Here is a 19456-nt window from a genome sequence, read left to right on the forward strand (position 1 = left end):
TATAAGTGTTGTAATTCCCCCAGCCCAGTTCTGCTAACCCCTGCTGTTGTCGTCATTGTCATCCCTTTCCTACATTTTGCCCCTTAAAATTCTGTGTCTCCATTTTTCTCTCCTCCTTCCTTTCTCCCTCGTCAGTGGAGAGCTGAGGACTCCGTCGACCATGTAAGTACCACTTGTGTGTATTCCAGGTTGGAAGAGAGGGGTTTGGTAAATCGATTTGTGAATTTTGTAGACACAGTACTGTCAAAACATTCCTTTCACTCCCTTAATGAGGCTGGAGAGTTACATTGTGAAACCTTCCGCAAGCAGCAAATCCAGAGAAAACTGGCATTTAGATTGCTCCTAAATGCAGAAAAGCAATTGACATTTCCTATAATCTGTATTTCCAGCTTGTTGCAGTGCAGTTTTAGGCAGGTTCAAGTGATCGACTCAGGAGGTTCATCCTGCAGTAGTTGGCCCACCAAGTTATGTGGTAAAATTAGATACAGAATCTTTAAACCACATTGATCGTAGTCATGAGAAATAACCTACACCCTCAACCATGACCTTTGGTTGAAACACAGATAGTAATAAGAAAACAATCACATTTCAACAGTTAAATTCAATTTTTCCCCATATAATTCTGAGATATAAATTTGGAGGAACAAACTAGAAAATGACCTTTTTAGAGTCAGGAATTCAATTACGTGCCCTACTGTGAGCTTCCCCAGCACGATGCATTTCTCCTCCTGCTTTATACAGAGCATTCTTGCTCGGAGTGGCTTTGTCATGACAGCACTGTGTTTGCATTATGCAATCAGACCTTCTTTCATCCATCCCTCGTCTCTCTCCCCTCCTCCCAACTTGCTTGCTTTGCTCCTGGTGGCATGCTTTTGCGTGAGAATTTCTCTTTGCATGGGTTTGGGAGGAGTGAATTCTCTTGGGACGTTCAGAGTCTGCAGGTTTTGTGAGAGTGCTTCCCTGCGGGTCCATTGGCACCGATCGGACTGTGCGTCCGCTCACCCGCACACACGATCTGCTGCAGGGGCGGAGTTGGGATCGGACTCTGGTTCACACGGTGATTTTGGCGGGGTTCTTGTTGGTGCTTGTTGATACTTCTCTGGGCTGGCTGGTTCTGCGATGGTAACGTGGTGATTTTGATGAGTAAGCCTGGGCAGGTAACCTGAACCAGCAGCAATGACTGGAAATCAGCAGGTTTAATAGCGTGGGTGTTTGTGCGAGTGAGTGATGGGAGAGTGGCTGAGCTCTGAGAGCAACCACAGGTACCCCTCATACCCCTGAAGCTGGCAAGGAGCCCCTGGGCAGGGGTCAGGCCCTTGGAGCAGCTTCTGACAGTGCCCATGCTGCCTGTTCCAGCAGCTCAAACTTGACCCTCTCCATATCTGCTCTTCTCCTTGTGTGAAGGGGTAAATAACCAACATGGAGCCTCTGCCTCCTTTCCAGAAGCTTCCCCAACCCCACCCCCCATTCATCTCTTGCTCCCTGACCCAATGGGTTATTAGTGCTAATGGCCCAGACGCTCCCACTGCACCCACAGATGAATGCTGCTCAGGGGTACCTGCCCGAGCTGCTGAGCTCGCTGTGCTCACTCGTTCGCAGGCCTGGCCAGCAAGGCTTGGCACCAGTCACGTTGCTGCTGGAGGCCAGGAGGGAGGAGCAGTGCTCCTCTCTTTGATCTCAGATTGAAGTGTGGAGCCATGCCCTCCTCCTGCCCAGAGGAAGCCAGAGCATGCAAGGATGTACCCGTGAGTCCGCCCCCTCCCAGACCTCCCACGATGCAGGTTTTCCCTCCAGGTCCTGCCAGGGCCTTGCACTGACCTATCCCATCCCCACAACCCAGTGCCTGGCAAGGAGGGAGAACACAATGCTTAGAGCTGCAGGTGCTCCCTGCCCGGGGCCCCCCACCCTGCTCTGCCTCCCTGTGCTCCCCACGGCTCTGCTGCAAGAGACAACCTTAAAAACCTGGAATTAGCCCCCAAGAGATTCTCATATCCAGGTGAACTTGCTTTTGCTCTGGTTCACAGCTCCATAGTCCTCTTACTTAGCTTTCACACAGAACCATATCTGGATCAGATCTCCCTCTTGGCAGAAGCCGTGGGAGAGCACAGCTGCTGACATGGGTTGTTGGTGGGTCCCTGGAAAGGCCAAGTGTTAAAGGCAGGGGTGGAAATGAGGAAGGTGAGTGTTGGAGTGGCAGCAGTTGTTTTCTGGCTCTGTGCAACGTGTGTGTTTGAGCACGATGCGTGAGTGTGAGCCAGGGAGTGTTGTCAGTGTGCTGCTGTTGGAGACACTGACCCTGGTGCCTTCCTTTGGCTCACTCCAGTAACAAGTCTTTGCTCTTCTCCTTTGCCTCCTCTCTGCTTCGTGAATGTGCTCCCAGGAGACAGTCATTGGAGGCCTGCTGCCAGAAACCACCTACTCCGTCACAGTTGCTGCCTACACCACCAAAGGAGATGGTGCCCGCAGCAAGCCCAAAGTCATCACCACCACAGGGGCAGGTGAGTGTGGGGAACAGGTGTCATAGCCTTGTAGCTAGGTGGTAAAACCTCCCAAGAGGTGCGTGGGGAGTATGGCCAGAGCTAGGAGGAAGCAAGAGGGTTGGAGATGCTGCAGAGGTACAAACTTGTGTGATCTCCAGCCCATACTTAATAGGCTTTGCCACTGGATCACCTGAGCAAAGTGCAGCAAATAGATGGAGAGACGCTACCAGGGCTGGTGAGAGAGCAGTGAAACTCACGGGTCTGAGCTCATCTGCATAGTCCAGAGACCTTGGAAGAGGAAGCCTGAAAGTCCAGGCCCTCCCTCAGCTTTGGAGTGCTGGCCTGTCCTCACCTTGTTCCTTTAGGCAAGTGTCATTTCTTGCTTCCTGTGGTGACTGCAGTGCCGCCTGGAAGGACCCCTGGCACAGAGGGCTCCTAAGAGGTGCTTCTCAGCTCCCCTCTGCCATTGATGCTACTTACATAGCTGAGCCTGGCTGTTCCTAGGCCATGGTAAAACCTGGACTGCAACAAATCTGCCATAGAAATGCTGCAGACACAACTTGTAGGTCCTGGTGATCCCAGCTAGTTTGGTTCTGCTGTCTCAGTAAGATCGTACCTGCACCTGGATCAGGGGCACCCAGGAGTCATCTGGCGCTTCCCTCCAGGTGAGGTCAAGCCTGCCTTTGGCACTGGTACCAGCTAGTTATCACTGTCTTGTCCACTCACTAGCCTGTCCTACAACCAGTAATCCTGCTGCTTCCTCACACCAGCCACAGGAACAGTATTTACCACTTGTTATTACGGGAATGCAGCTTGTGCAAACTGAGAGCGTTTGTTCCTGGTGCTTTTAAACAAGGAACAGCTTGCTATCTCCACTGCACTGCATATGGGGAGCTCCAGAGGTAGTTTCCACTGTCACAGTCTCAAATGCTGTCTCCCTGGTGCCTTGCCATGATGTATTTTCTGTTCATCAAATTGCTACAGCTGTCCTATAAACAGGAAGAGCTTCCTAAACGTCCCAGTATTGTACTGTAAACCACAGTGGATCTTTCCGTGTTATGATGCACATTTTAAGGTTAATATTTGGAATCAGCTTTGAAAATACTGTGTCCCTTAATACTAGCTGCTGTTAGACATTGCATTATGAGTGCAAGGAGGATGGCACTGGCAATGGGAATGTAATTGTACCTCTTAAATACCTACAAAACCGCCTTCAGGGCCTTTGTACAGGCTCGACTGCAGGCATGACCTCAAAGGGGAGCGTTGGTGTCGCCCTCTGATGGCAAAAGGGGGGCATAATTCTGGCAAATACGGTTTTCTCTTGTGCTCGACTTTGGGCTCATACATTTCAAAAAACTGCAAGGATATTTGACTGGGTTTGGCTGTATATTTTTTTTTTCCATTTCTCTGGCCCCATGCCTTTGATTCTGAGTATCTTCCCTATCAGTTGATTTGTTTACAAATCTGAGCTGATGTGAAGACGCATCCTTTTTTTAACTGAAGGAGATCAAGGTATTAAACCATCAGTTTAAAGCCATCAGTTCCTAACCAGTGACGGCAACACCCCTTGACTCGTGCAGCGTAAGCAAAAATCCTGTGGAACGCTTGTGTTCACCTCTCACATCGACACTGACATCATGAATCTACTTCTCAACTAAACCAAAATATATTCTGATGGCAAACAGCCCACCCAGCTCTGCTCGCTGCCTCTGCAGATGGTAAAACTGCAAGGTTTCAGGATGAAATTTGTCTGCCTCCAGACAGACCAGGGCGCTGGAATCGGGCTTCGGGGTGTCTGTTGTGGTACAGTGCATCAGGGCCAGCATGACCTGGTGCTGTGCACTGGCTGGAGTGTCTGAAGACCACTGATTGGGAGGACAGGATTCAGATCTTCTCTGAGATAAATGTGATGCTTTGAGGTACCTTAAACGTTTCCTGTAAAAGGGGATGAATTTTGGGGCTGGATATGGCTGAATTTATTTCCGGTTTAAATGGCAGCACATGGGAAAATGGCAACCAAGAGCTGGCTGGCTCTAGCTTCCCTCGCCACCGGATTAGGGTCAGTCTGCCTCTATCCCTCTGAATTGTCTGTCATCCTCTTCACCCTGTTGTCTGAACTTTCCCACTTTCCTCAATCCTCACGGACTGAGCAGCACGGAAGCGGTCCTTCCTTCCCCTCCTCCCAGGCTCTAGATGGTCATTGTGTGTTTATGTTGCAGTCCCGGGGAAGCCCACCATGATGATTAGCACGACAGCCATGAACACAGCCCTCATCCAGTGGCACCCACCCAAGGAGATGGTAGGGGAGCTGCTGGGTTACCGGCTGCAGTACAGACGTCTGGATGAGGAAAAAATGAACACGATAGACTTCGGGAAGAGAGACCATCACTACACAGTGACAAACCTGCACAAGGGGGCCACCTACCTCTTCAAATTGTCTGCCAAGAACAGAGCTGGCCCAGGAGAAGAGTTTGAGAAGGAGATCACAACTGCCGAAGATGTGCCAAGCGGCTTCCCACAGAACCTGCGTGTGGTGGGTCTCACCACTTCCACCACAGAAGTTGCTTGGGACCCCCCGGTCTTGGCAGAAAGGAACGGCAAGATCGTCAACTACACAGTGGTTTACAGGGACATAAATAGCCAGCAGGACCTGGTTAACATCACCAAGGACACGAGTATCACTTTGACAAATTTGAAACCTGATACCACTTACGACATCAAAGTGAGGGCCCGCACCAATAAGGGGGCTGGGCCACTCAGCCCCAGCATCCAGTCCCGGACCATGCCTGTAGAGCAAGGTAAGTGCCCCTCTAACAAACCCTAACAGGAAGCTCTGCCTCCAGGACAGGGTCCTTTGCTTTGGTTCATGAGGCTTCGCTCCTCTCTGCTCTGACTGTTGTGATCAGGTACTGTGCGGCTCCCTAATCTAAAACTAGTTCAGTGGGGGAAGGCTCAGTGAAGATTTTCTAAAGTTGCCATTTGGGGGGAGAGGGGCATTGGTGGTACCTTAATTGCATCCACAGGCACCCTTGGATGTTTTATCTGTGCATGAAAGGCTCTTGGTTGAACCAGAGCAGGTGGCTGAATAGGATCATCTGCAGATCCAGTACCTGAATAACACTGCTGTTTGATCACGATGAAGGGCCGAGGGAGTGTGAGTGGAGTAGGGACAGAGAAAGGCTGCAGTTCAGCCTACAACTTCCCTTCCATGATGCTGAAAAGTATAGTCAAAAAGCAGAACTCCTCTGGAGACCGTAGACTTGGTAAAAGGCTGCTGCTCTCTTCTCCTCATTTCTTACTTCTCTGTCGCTGAACTCTTTGACCTCTGCTGCTGAGTTAGACAAAGAGACCTGGAGTCGAGCTGCCACCTGGCTCCCTCCTGACTTGGCTTTACAGTGCTCAAATACCTTGTTTTTCATTTCAGTGTTTGCTAAGAACTTCCGTGTCAATGCCGTCATGAAAACGTCTGTGTTGCTGAGCTGGGAAGTGCCTGACTCCTATAAATCTGCAGTGCCTTTTAAGGTAAGAGAGGGGTTTAGAGGAGAGGAAGCTCCACCTGTGGCAGTGAGCAGGACAGTGGATGGCAGCATCAGCAGCTGGGTCCTATCGGTCAGGCTCACCACTGCAGCACATGACGATGGTCAAACAAGCTTGTCCTGATGCCTGACATGCAGCTGAGGTGTGAAAAGTTACAAATTTGATTTAATCACAAGAAATTAGCAGGACAAAGTGGTCTGAAAACCAGCCAGTGAATAAAACATTATAATAACTCTTTCTACAACATGTCCTGTCTCAGACATCCATATCACCCTCATGAGTTATTTCAGAGCATCAGGGCAGATGCATAATCTCAGGGAGTGAAGGGAAGAAGCATCGCCAAACTTCCTGAAGGTCTTAGAGGTGTGAGCACCACAAAATGTGTCAGGACAGAGGGAACTCTGCAGGAATGCTGCTCTCCTTTCACCAGTACAGTTCTGGATGTGGTGTCATCCAGCAGGTGCAGACAACACTGATCACGCTGCCTCCCTGCTCTTGTCTGACCCCCAGTACTTGTCACCTATATGGATAAAAGACTGGAGTGTGTAGATCTCAGTGCAGTTTCTCTCCATTAAGAAACAACTCCAACATGTCACATCATCAAAAATAATCTTCCCAGTCTCAGCACCAATTTGCTGCCTCTGCAGAGGTGCCAGGGTGGAAGCAGTGTGACTTCTCTTTCTCCTTGCATGTGCCCCCTGCCCTGCTGTCCCTAAAGTGCAAATACAAGGCCTGCATGAGCTGTGGGGGATCCACAGCCAGGGAAATGAGGGGAAATCTTGAACTACATCCACATCAAAGTGTGTGAGCACCTCCCCTTCCCTGTTACTAACTCTCCTTGTTTAAACCCTGAAGCTGAATTACCTTGATCAATAGCAGGCACTTGTTAACATACAGTTTAGCTGAAGCAGACAAGGCTTTTGTGAAGACCTTGTGGTATTCAAAGCTCTCCCAGATGTAGGGCGCATTAGGATCACTGTTCAGATATCTGGCTGCAAGGAACTTCACAGAGCCCTGTTACTTGGCACTCTGCTGCAGAACCTGTGTGCTTCATTTTGCCTCGTCTTGTGGCCCAAAGCCCACATTGCTGTCTGACAGCAGAGTGCTGGGAAGGGACAGTGTGACCCTTGGAGCATTACTACCACACAGGGATGGTGAAGTGGTTGGAGGTAGCCAGGATCCAGGAGTGTGATGCTGATGCCCTGTCTGTCTCCACTCCCAGCTGCATAGCTGTGATTGCTATCTCAGGGTGACTCAGGTCTGCCCCTGCTGCAGGTTAGCCCTCAGCTGACAGGGGAGATGGCATTAGCCACTTGCTAACTTAAGAGCAGTCATGCAAACCAGAGTGTTAGAGGGATATTTCTGTAACAGTGCCTTCTTTTTATTAATATTCCCAGACTCACAGACACACGTGAGTCAAGGCCAGGAGCTTAAGAGGGTCAACTGTAACTCGTTGAATTGTGCCAGTTGAAAGAAATCCTTAACCTTCAGGATTTTGTGTTTTTATAAACAAGGTTCACCTCTCTCCTCTAATTCAGGCACGTGGAATGCTGAGGCCAGAGCCTAATACTGTAACTAGCATAGCAGATAAATCTCCATGGGAACAATTAGTATTATCTACACTTGATAAACAGTCTCATGCTAAATCTATGTCCCAAAGGGTGTCATATTCTACTTTAACAGATTTAATTAAAGTAGATATTGTTCCAACAATGAATAGTGAGGCACAGGCAGGACTGGTGCTTTTTTTTTATTAGAGAATGAACTGAGACCTCAAGATTTTTCATTGCTGCCAAATCAATAATGAAGTTTTGAGATCTCTTTGGGGAATTTCCACAGCTTCTTCTGGTCCAGGAGATAAATTCCTTGTAAAATGTTGCCCAGCGGTTGTGGTGGAGCCGAGGCACCATTCCTTTCCTTATTCCACCTGCAAAAAGTTGTTCTGGAGCTTTCATGGAAAGCTCAAGATAAATACAACCTTCTCCTTGGGGAAAGTGCATTTCCTAAGACACATTCTTCACCTTAAGAGTGGGACAGAGGATATATTGGTTAAAGGCAGCATTACAAGGAATTTTAGAAATGGGAAGAAGGAACAGCACCTTTTGAAAATTATAATGATACAGTTTTGGAAATAACCCCTGAGAATGCTGGGCAGCGCTTTCTCACAGTGGGTCCCATGGAATGTAGTAATTACTGCTGCCTGCAAATACTCCAGCCTCAACTACTTCTCCATTGAGTTGTTATCTTTGCCAGTGTTGCACACTATGTGTCTTTTCATCTTTTAGTTCAATACATTCTGTACTGCCTTGAAATCAAGCATGAGACCTTAAGCAGTGACATTTGGACCCACCTAGCTTTGCAAATCTTTCCCTGTGAGTAGGAGCAGCACAGATGACATTTCACAGCAATCTGTGGGCTAGTCAGCACTCTTTGGCACTTCAGAACCCGTGGGCCAGATTTGCTGCTGACTCTGGTAGTTACCAGTGGGCCATGATGCAGCCTCTAAATAGCATTCCTGCTTGAGCTTCTGGGCATCTTCCAGCTGCACATGAATGACTGTTTCTGAGCCCTTATATTAGTGTAAGGTTTATGTAGAGGCCTTAACTAATGGTGCATAACATTTGAGAAGACAATGTGTTGTGGCAGGTAAAGGGACGCAGAACTGCTGCAGCAGCTGTGAAAAGTAGGGATGGCAGAGAATGCTTCAGGAAGGCATTGCAAATGCCAATTTCACTGTCCTTGCATGCAAATTCCTGTGCATGGCAATACAAATCATCATCTGGTGTCAGCTCTGAATCAGAGGCTGTGTCCTGGCCGTTACAGTGTAGAGCAAGCAGGAAAACTCTGAACTGAATGCTTACCATCTTTTCTGCTTCTTGCTCTAGGAAGATGGCTGTGTCCCCAGCACATGCTCATGTGCAGGCAGTTGGTGGGTGTCTTCCCTAGAGCACACTGAGAAGCGTTTGGTGATGCCTTTATTAGGGAAGAATTCATAATGAGAAATCCAAGAGGCAGCAGAAGTCTGGGCTTTTCATCCTTTTAGCATAGGTTTTAGTCTTGGAAGTTTGGTTTTGTTCAAATCTCTGTGTGAGCACATGAAAGAGAAATCTGGCTGCTCCCCCAGGACACGCCCTGACTTCGATGCATCTGGTGTATCTAGACCTGTAGTGTTGCAATGTCATTGGAAGGGGTGGTGCTGGTCCAGACAGCAAAGCTGCTGGATTTAAAGTCTAGTAGTCTTCTCTTCGGTATGGCTACTTCTGTGTCAGAGCAACTACTTACCTGATATTCCAGTGCTGCAAGAAGCATTTGTTCATTTTGATTTTTCACTCATTTTAGCACCCAGCTGTTGTACATGTCTTTGGAGAAAGGGATTAAGGCCCAGGAGAGAGTACCATTAAGAGGAGTCACAACAGAAAACAATTCCCTCTGGCTGTTCTACTATGCTACCTTTGACAGCCCTTCATGCATGTGGAGCAGCAGCAGGGCCTTTTGTCCCTGCAAACCTGTTACTTTAGTTCCTTGGTGCTTACTTTTGCAGTCCATTCCCAAAAACTGAAGCGTGTCAACAAGTGAGATTGGTTGCATCTCTTCTCCATAGCTGGCTTCTCTCTGCTGCTGTGTTACTTGTTAGGAGTCTTTTCTCACCAAAAAAGCTGGAACTCCTTTCCTATCCTGACCTCCATGCAAAGTGCCATGAAGAGGATTGAAGCATGCTGTGGGTATTGCTGTTTGGATAACACAAAAGCTGAGCTGCAAATTCTGGGCCAAGCCAGGTCCTTGTGCTCCACTGTCCTTCAGATCTCTTTCCAGGACCTCTCTTCCCCTTCCAGCTCCAACACTGAACATTAGAGCAGTGCTAATCAGCTGCCCTCGTACTAGAAAGCTGGCAGCTTTCTGTAGATTTCAGCCACCTGCTGAAAGGGGGACTTGAAGGAAAGTTTGGTCCCTCCCTTGCTGCTGGAGTCAGCCTGAATGGTGGGCTCAGCTGGTGAAAAATCATTTCAAGTAATTAGTCTTCCACAGAGCTGTCTTCTCTCTTTCAAGGCCACTGTTGAAACAAGCACATTTTACCATGTGGTCTCTGGCATGGTTTAACATGCTCCAGCTCTGCCATTGACAGTTTTTGGCATGCTGTGTCTCTGCACCACTGTCAGGAATCCAGCACTCCCCTGCCAGGTGTTGGACAGTCACCTGGTGCAAAGAAATATGCTGATTTTTCACAGCTGGGACACAACCTATGGCCTCTCTAGCTGTCTACACCCCATTTGTCTCTCTCTTTGGGAACTGTGTGAGTTTTTGATTTACAGAGGCGGCACCCAAGGTTTTGGGGTAAGGGGCTGTTCCAGCAGGATCAGGATCGAGGTTCCCAGGGCAGATGGGCTGTTGGGTGCAGCTAATCCAGCAATGTCCATGGCTGCTGTGACTGGGGGGAGGTGGGGGTCCTGCATGTCGAAAACAAGGCATTGAGAAGCGTTGGTAGCTGAGGGGTCCACGAGGGGAAGCTGAGCTTGGGGGCTGCTCACTGCCCCCAGCCACCAGCAGCTCTGCCCTGCCCTGCCCACAGCCCCTTGCTGCAGGCACGGCAGGGAAAAGCAGCTCCGACCTCCTGCCCACGGCTGTGTGGCGCCAGCATCTGTTGTCATGACGACAGGGTGTCACACCTGCAGAGCCGCCGTTCTGGGTACCAATTTGTGAGCCCTGTGCCGGATTTGTCAGATCATTGGTGAGGCGTGTAACCCCCCTGGTCACCTTGCTGGGAGGGGAATGATCTGCATTAAGCATCCAGCCGGGCATCAGCTGGTAGACATGGGAGTGACACCAATTTAAAGCAGGCAGGATTTTACACCTCAAGCCTATTGCGTGTTGTAGCCTCGTGAGACAGGAAACAAAGACCCATTCATTTCCACGCGGGGAAAAAGCACAGCCATCTGGATTCCTCCCCCAAGTAGGTGCTGAGAAGCAGGGCGTGTGGCACCACCAGCCTCACTGCTGGCCTTGGCCACCCAGGCTGAGATGACCCCTCTCTGCTCCATCACTGTGAGGCACAGGGAGCACAGCTCACCCTCTGCTGGGGGTTGCTCTTTAGCTGAAGATTTATGGCTGTTTACAAAGCATAAAGTAGCCAAACCACCTGAGGGAGGGCCCAGAGCCAAACTGTCATCTCTAGCACTGCTATTTTGAGTGTGAGTTTGCAGCAGCAGCTGTCAGCTGCATGAACATGTCCTTTTCCTGTTTCAGATTCTGTACAATAGCCAGAGTGTGGAGGTGGACGGCCACTCGATGAAGAAACTCATAAGTGACCTCCAGCCAGACACTGACTATTCTTTTGTGCTAATGAACCGTGGGAGCAGCGCAGGGGGGCTCCAGCACCTCGTCTCAATCCGAACTGCTCCTGATGTCTTGCAAAGCAAACCCATCGCCACAAACAAGTACATACAGGAAGGAAAATTCACGCTAACTCTTCCCAAAGTGCAGACCACTGTGCCAGTTCGGTAGGTGCCATGCCTGGATGTTGAAGGCAGGGTGGGGGGCTAGGGGTGTGGAGAGAAAGGTGGGGCAGACCTTTGCCAACATGTGGATTTTGTAACCTGGGAGTGAATTTCCAAGCAGGCTGTGGTATAGAGGCAAGCATTTACCCATAACATGGGATCACGGTCTTGGCTCTTCCTGAGCAAATATTGATGTGTAATAAAATTAAGACAATTCTCTGACAGTTTGCTCTCACCCTGCTGGGTATACTCCAGATGCTACCAGCATAAATACAGTTGAGGATCAGGAGGGACTTTCTCTGACACTGTATAATATCCTTTAAATAAATAATGCCTAAAGCCTCAAGGAGATTAAAAAAGCGAGTTTATGGAAGTCTTATTCGTTACTGTGGTATCCTTGTGCTGAAGCACAATTTCCCCAGGGTTCTTGCTACAATCCGATTATATAAATGTCCTTCTCACAGCTCCCACACCACCCTCTGGAACCCAGTATGTAGATCTTCATTATCCTAATGAGTGCTAATGGCAGTATTCTCTTCTTTGGTGCAGCTGGAAGCCAGCCTTTTCCTTACTGAGCCCTTTTGCTGCTTAAAGGGCACAGAAAGGAGTAGGTCATGCTTGAGTCATACAGCACACATTATTTGGTGACCTGCCAGAGAGATGGCTCAGGGTCCAGTGCTTATGTTTCCTTCCTTCCCAGGTGGTACTACATCGTGGTTGTGCCAGCAGACCAGAGCACCAGCACCCTGACTGCTCGGTGGCGGACTCCGGATGAGATGGAGCTGGACCAGGTAGGAACCTGTAGCAGCTGCTGTGATGGAAGTGATTCCCAAGCAGCCCAGTGCACTTTGTCCAGGCTTCCTGGCAGCAGCATGGATGCAGCAACACAGGGGCAGGCTGCACATCAGAGATGGGGCCTGTGTTGTGTGTGCCCGCTCAGCCTTTCTTCATGTAGGAAGGAGGCTGGGTCAAGGTAAGGAGGAGCTACCTCCCAGAATGTACCACCTTAGGAGACCACATTTGAGTGTCTCAGAGCTCTGGCCAGGACAGATCCTGTCACAGGTCATACAGTCCTTGCAGCCCTTTTTCAGATGAAATGACCATGCTGATACTGAAAACAAGCTAGGAGAGAAAATTACTGGTTGCAGTTCATTAAGCTTTGTTGTCAGGAGGCTTTTCCCTCTCTGGACAGGACCTAAGCCTGCAGTGTAGATAAAGAGTTCATTCTTGTATCTAACAAAACCTGCAAAGCTCCCTTCACACCTGCTTGTTAAAGGCTTTGAGCATTCACCAGCCATTACCCCAAGATGCAGCTTGTCCTGTGCCAGCAGTGCTCTGACACCCGAGGCATGAAACATGTGCAGGTGTCAGGAGACTCCCACACAAGGGCTTTGTGGGCTCTTTCTTCCCCACACACACCACATACACCACTTCCCAAAGTGTAAAGGAAAAATTCCAAGAAATAACACACAGAAAGATCCATTAAGAGAACAAAGTTGCAAGCTTGAAGCATTCAGAAATGGCAAACAGTTAGAAGCTGTAAGTCAGCCCTTGGCTTTATTTACACGATCACACAGTGGTTTTTGTGAGGTTCCAGCTCCACAGTGTGTATTTGTGGTTCTGTTCTGCAAATGAAGCACAGCTGTGTGATGGAGAACCATCACACACAGGTCTCCTGCATGTTTTCATTGCAGAAGTTTTCCAGCATAGCAGATGTCACAAGAAAAAGAAGACCAGCATGAGGAAGGTTGCTTTGGTTTTCAGTTTTAGTTGGTTGAAAGCTATCAAAAGAACTGGTTTCTGTCTCTGTCTCATCCAGCCTCAGGCAAATGATTTAAGCCAAAATTTTCATTAGCAGCCAGTGTCTTGCATATTGTGGTTTTTTTGAGTGTTCAGTTTGAGATCCTGGAGCTCTCATTTGCAAAGCCTAAGCATCCCTAGCTGCAGAGAAAGTCAATAGGAGCTGGATACAGTAAGCGCTATAAAGAAAATATTACGTTTTCTTGGAAAAAAATAGCTAATGTCATTTCAGTTTGACATTCAAATTTAGTGGACATTTTTTACATTAATGTTGCAGTCTTTCTGTTCTCCATCTGTAAAATTGGGATAATCACTTTTATCTTGACTCATATGGGTCTTTGGAAGATAAGATCATTAATGTTTGTGAAGTACTTGTAATAGTATAGTGATCAGCACCATAGAAAAGCCCATGAGGAAATTATTAATTTTGTCTTCAGAGCTGGATTTGAATAGTAAGCAATAAACAAGGCCTCAGGCTGCATAATGCAAAGAAGAAAACAAAATGTGGAATAGCTACTCTGATTAAGCACTGTCTGTCCTGTCTGTTGAGGAAAGCAGGGGACTTACAGAAAAGATAGTCTGTGACTCTGCAGTCAGGGGTGCAGCAGAATGCACATACATAAAACAGTTGAATTAATTTTCCACAGGCAATATTAATTTTCTAAATTTTCAGGATCTGAACAGGCCTAGCAGTTTTCTGATCCACAGTCTTTTGCTGTGTATTACGTGTATAAGGGGCAGAAGCCTCCAGCAACCATAACCACAACTGGAGCCTTGTGGTTTTGTGTATATGCTGCACTTTCTGCCCCAAAGAGCTCAGTAATCTCAGAGATCTGTAATCTCAACCAGATGCAAGAGATAGGTATAAGAAGCAAACTCCACACTCCAAAAACTTCCTGCTTTTTCCCCTCAGGATTACAATGACATTTGTGAAACAACTAAGATTTCTCCAGCCTCTTCTTTTATTTTCTTTTTTTTTTTTTTTTTTCTGGTGGTACTATAATGACAAGGTATAGTTTTTCCTAAATTGCTTCTGTGTGAGTACTGATAAGAGGATAAGGATGTACTGTGAAAGGGGAAGAGTGAGGGGTTTCTTCTCCAGCTTCTCCTCCTCAGGGGGAGTAAGCCTAGTTCAGCAGCGTGACTGTGTGTACATCACTGTCCTTACCCCTCTGATGTTCCCTGTCTGCCCTGACAATGTTGCATTGATACATTTCTATGTGAAATGTATTTCAGCCCTCCTTCTTCATTTTGAATTAGAATTTCTCTTCCAAACTTGATGTTCATTTTTATTCATTGGAAAAAGAGATCTTTAAACATTTGAGAATCATTCTTAGCACTGCAGTTGGATTTTTGTGCATTATATCCTTTCTCATGAAATTGTGACTATGACATTTGCTATTTTTACTCTGAACATTCCATGAAATCTGTTACCATTCTGTGTGGTTTAAACAAAGCTCTGCCTTTGACACAGCAGCAGGTGAGATGCAGAGGCACTGACAGAAGGGAAGGACACAGCAAATGTCTCTTTTTCCCTAAACATCAGCATAAGCTGTAATTCACATCCAGTGTCCGTAGAGAGTGTGAGTTGCTGTCCAGACCAGTAACTGGGCCACAGAACATGGCTTGGTTCCCTCACAGCCCATTGGGACACACAACTCAGGGGGACAGTCACAGCCAGGCTGTCTCAGCCCTAACATTTACCACATCAGCTTCCTAGGACTCAGGACACTTCCAAAGTTGAGATCCTAGTGGAGGTTCTTGCAGTGAGGTTCTGCAGACATATGCCCCACCAATGCCTAAATGGCTGATACTTGCTTCTGGTTCCTTAGTACCACAGATACAAATCAAACCCAGTCATCTGCTCCTCCCTTCCCTTCACCCCTACTGCGTGCTACAGCCAGTAAGGTGACAGTGTAAGGCAGTGTCATGCTGTCAGCAATAGTGATGGCACCTTGTTTGTCCCCAGCTGCTGGAGGCCATAAGCCAGGGGAGTCAGAGCAGGCGGCAGCGGCGCCAGGCAGACAGACTCAAACCCTACATTGCTGCTCAAGTGGATGTGCTGCCTGAGACCTTCACCCTGGGGGATGAGAAGAACTACAAAGGTTTCTACAACAAGCCTCTGTCTCAAGACCTGAGCTATCGCTGCTTCGTGCTGGCCTCGCTGGAGGATGGGGACACGGTAAGGACTTTGTGTGGGGAGCACAGCCTGTCTTAGCAGAGCTGAGCTGGGCTCAGTGCAGGCAGGGTGAGCAATTGCTGCAAGGCTGGATGACAGAGTTTTCTCTGAAGGGAGGAGGGAGGCTGCATCGCTGGCCTGAATGAGCTGAGGCAGCCATGGGAATTGACTTGATAAATGGTGTTTTTGGAGGGAAATGGCACTGTGTGTTCCACATAACAGATGAGAGTGGAGGATACTGTCAGCACACACGTTCTGCACAAGCTCAGTTGTGGTTTGCTGGGCTGTGCTCAGAACAGAGCTTGGCACACGGTTGGGATGGGTTCTCATTCTGCTTTGGTTCAAGTAAATGTCTGTAGAAAGCAGTCCACAAAATCCTACCCTGCACAGCAATTGCTGCTACTACTCTGCAGTGAACAGGATGTTCCCCCTGCAAACCTGCCCTCAAAGGCAATTCTCTGCCCAGAATTTCACTTCAAGATGACATCTGGAGAAGCAAACCTGTCTCCCATCACAGTGGCTTATCAGCAGGGCAGAGGTGCACATTTCCCTGCTGCATGGGGATTCTGGTCCTGCACATGTCCCTGCTAGAAGCCAGCAGCACAGGGGCCTGGGCACAGGAGAGGCTGATGCAGTAAGCAAGGAGCAGCACAGCAGGACCTGGGCATCAATGTCCAGCTGTAAGCACAGGGCAGGAATGCTGGTAGCAGCAGTAGCAGTGGCCAGTGTGTAAATAATGGAAATAATAGAGATGCACCGAATCCTTTGGTTGGATTCCAAGCTGTGGCTTCCTTCCTCAGCCTCATTTGCTTGCTCATTAGGGCTGGTTGAGTTCTTCATTACTTATCCAGCTCATGTGTTCTTGTGGCAAGATGTGCACACCGGTGAGGGAAGAAGAGTCACAGATAAACAAGGTAGTGCAGAGGCCTTGAGATGCACTATCCTGACAATCCCTTTCAAGAAGAGGTGACCTTAACTAGTTGATCCCAACTAAAATCATTATCTCCTCACTAGCATAGACTTGCCACAGCCCTCTAGTAAGCCACCAGCCAGCAGTAGCACTCTTACAAACCTCCTATATACCCTGCTCCTACAGACCACCTTTCTGCATCCCCTGCTGCATCACATCCACATTCATTTTGAGGCACTCTATCCGAGGCTGTGCACTATCTCCCCCACCCAGCTCCTCTGAAATTGCTTGCTCTGTCTCGAGTGTCAGCAGGAGAGCATAACATTGCCCTTCTTCAAAGGCAGAGGAAATGTGGTTGAAACACTGTCTCTGGGAGCAGTGTTTCACCTGCACCTCACAGTCTGCCTTTGGAAATGCCACTGAGATAACAGTCCTTCTGATCTCTTCTGCATCTGACTTTTCCTTGGAAGGCGACAACTCCAAAGTGTGTTTGAAAAAAATACGAATCTTTGCCCCTTGCACAAAGCTTTGGAAATGGTCACACCTTGCTGCACACATCAGCATGAGCTCCTTCCCTCCCGCACCACCGATGAACCTTGACCTTCTTGGGGAGTCAAAACCTTTTTGCCTCTCTCACAGAGTAGCCACTTACCCAAGCAACAGGAGTCACAGGCTTCCTTGTCTATGCCATGTTCAGAGCTGTAGCTGACTCCCTGCCCTGTTATTTGAACTGGACACGGGGGTATAGGAACAGTCTGATGGCTTCCAGTGGTCCTGTGCAGACTTCCTCTAGAACAGAATTAAACCAGGAGCTGGCAGCTATTTAGTTATTGAAATAGGGTCTCATAGGGCTGAAAGGTTTCACAAAGTGGCAACCACCCCCCACACGTCTTTCCCAGATAGTGGCACCTCTGCTGATAAATCTAAGGAGAGCTGCTAGGATGCTGAACTAGTGCGTGGTGCCAGAAGGATGTCCTAGATAAGAGCATTTTCTGTACTCCACGTTTGAAACCAGTCTGGCTGGGATCAAGGGCACCTGTGAGAGTAGATCAAGATGTGCATTTGTGTGACACCAGCAGGCTTGATTTTTCCCTTTCTTCTCCTCACATATGTGAAGACATGAAGTGCATGTTTAAACTACAACCTTAAAGCAGGAGATTTATAGATCCACAGGCACCTCTTCTGTGAACGAAACTTTCTATGGCAGGAGCAGAGCTTTCTGACTCCTTAATGCCTGGCAGCAGGTGCTGCTCAAAAGCCACAGGCACAGAACTGATACATCTCTGGCCCTCTCTAATAGGGGGAAATGATTTGTTTTTGCAGCATTTAACTCTTCTGACCCTGCAACGCTGTGCTGTGAAGGTGCAACACAGCTCCATAAGCCTTAGCAACAGCAGCAGAACACCAGGTGCAGTGTCATTTTTCTGCAGGAAGGGTTCGGGTTTCTGCTGATTCCATCTAGCTAGTGGGGCTAGAAAGCTGTCCCTTCAGGTTATAAATCACTGCACTGCCACACAGCAGAAAGGAAAGGAACCTGTAAGAATGAGCCTCTTTCTAAGGTCTGTTTATCAAAGACATCAGGTAGAAAATGTTCCTGTCATTTCATTCCTTTAAGAAAACACGCCTCGCCCAGCAGGGGTTTTCCTAATATAACTCTATCCTGAAGAGATGTGTTGATATCAGCACAGCAGGTATTGTAAACCACTTAGGAAGGAATCATCAGCCAGCTCCCTTGTGCAATTGGTTGGGATTCAAAAGCTTGTGATTTGGCTCCAAGAGAATCCAGGGCTGGCAAGTGGCTCTTAGCTGGGCTTCTTCAATTTTGCACCTCCAGGTCAGGTTTGTCAGCCATGAAGTTGCTGGCACTGGAGCTGTTTCACACCAGCAAAATCGCTGGCACCCTGAATGTGTCAGGCCAGGCAGAACCTGTTGCCACAGCATGACCTCCACTGATGCCAAGGGAGGGAGTATCTCATGGTATGTTGCTGGGGTTTGAGAAGCATGGGTGTTCTCTGCTAGCCAGAAGCAAGGGGAAACCTCAGCATTTCAGGGATGTAGCTGTTGCTTTAGCATAATGGATGTTTGCTTTTCTCTCCCTCTCCTGCCTGTGCTGTTCAGAAGAGATATGCAGCCAGCCCCTACTCAGATGAGATCGTGATGGAAGTGGCATCAGCAAAGCAGCAGGATGAACCAGAGATGCTGTGGGTGATGGGACCTGTCCTGGCTGTGATATTAATCATCATCATTGTCATTGCCATACTTCTCTTCAAAAGGTGAGATCCAGTCTGAGACTTGGCAGTTACGGCATGAGCACTAGAGGTGCTGGCACCTTCAGGGCCTTCCTTGTAACCTTGAGATACAGGGTGCTCTGACAGACAATCCTTGGTGGTCACAGGGAGGAGGAAGGTCTCTGCCTGGCACAGCAGAAGGCTGCTGTGTAAGAGAGCAGGGCTGGGTGTGCAGAAGGTAGTTAATATCAGCCCCAGGACACAGCTGCTGTGGATTCTGGAAGAATATAAACAGTGGGACAGAAGAGAGTAGCTTTGTCCCTAAAGCCAGTCTGACTGCTCTCTGGTCACAACAACTTGGATTGGCAGCCTTGGAAACTTCTCTAGTACTGGTTCTCTGTAGAAATTGCCTGTTTGATCTGTGGCAGCTGCCCTTCCTCCTGTGAATTTTGACTGAAGAACATGACCATGGTGGTGATAACAGGGCATGGATATGACAGACTTGAAATCAGAGTGGAGCTCTCTTCTTAGGGCCTCTCAGTCCTGACTACTGGATCAGAACCACCCTGTGCTCCCTATGGGAGCAGACACCTCTTTTTGCCTGGAAGAGCAGTCCTGCTCCAGTTGTAACTGTAGCATGTAATGATTGTTAGTCCTCAGGAGGAGCCATGGGTTGCATTTGCATGTGTTCATGTAGCCTCTTCAATTACAGTAGGTCATTCTCTATCAGCTCAGCTCTGAGGTTCTCCTCCTCCTGGGCTTTCTATTTACATATGGCTCTCTAGCTGGGGAAGGGAGCTGCCTTTGTTGTCTGATTAAATGGAGTTCTG

The 19456-nt window shown here is 48.3% G+C and overlaps 1 protein-coding gene across 17 annotated transcripts in view; it reads left to right on the top strand.

Moving 5' to 3' along the window:
- The window catches only part of PTPRF (protein tyrosine phosphatase receptor type F), a 376909-nt gene that overhangs the window by 322823 nt on the left and 34630 nt on the right, over positions 1–19456 (top strand). For 8 of the 17 annotated variants that reach the window (XM_019007641.2, XM_015636139.3, XM_015636143.3 and 5 more), the window contains 8 exons: positions 136–162; positions 2381–2498; positions 4700–5278; positions 5905–6002; positions 11259–11512; positions 12210–12300; positions 15279–15491; positions 18517–18671. In XM_019007641.2, coding sequence (XP_018863186.1) covers positions 136–162; positions 2381–2498; positions 4700–5278; positions 5905–6002; positions 11259–11512; positions 12210–12300; positions 15279–15491; positions 18517–18671 — 1535 coding nt within the window. The remainder of the gene's footprint in view (positions 1–135; positions 163–2380; positions 2499–4699; positions 5279–5904; positions 6003–11258; positions 11513–12209; positions 12301–15278; positions 15492–18516; positions 18672–19456) is intronic. The other 9 variants (XM_015636151.3, XM_019007643.2, XM_019007644.2 and 6 more) reach the window with 3 other exon arrangements.

Source organism: Parus major, chromosome 8 (genome assembly GCF_001522545.3).
Source record: "Parus major isolate Abel chromosome 8, Parus_major1.1, whole genome shotgun sequence".
Lineage (NCBI taxonomy): Eukaryota > Metazoa > Chordata > Aves > Passeriformes > Paridae > Parus > Parus major.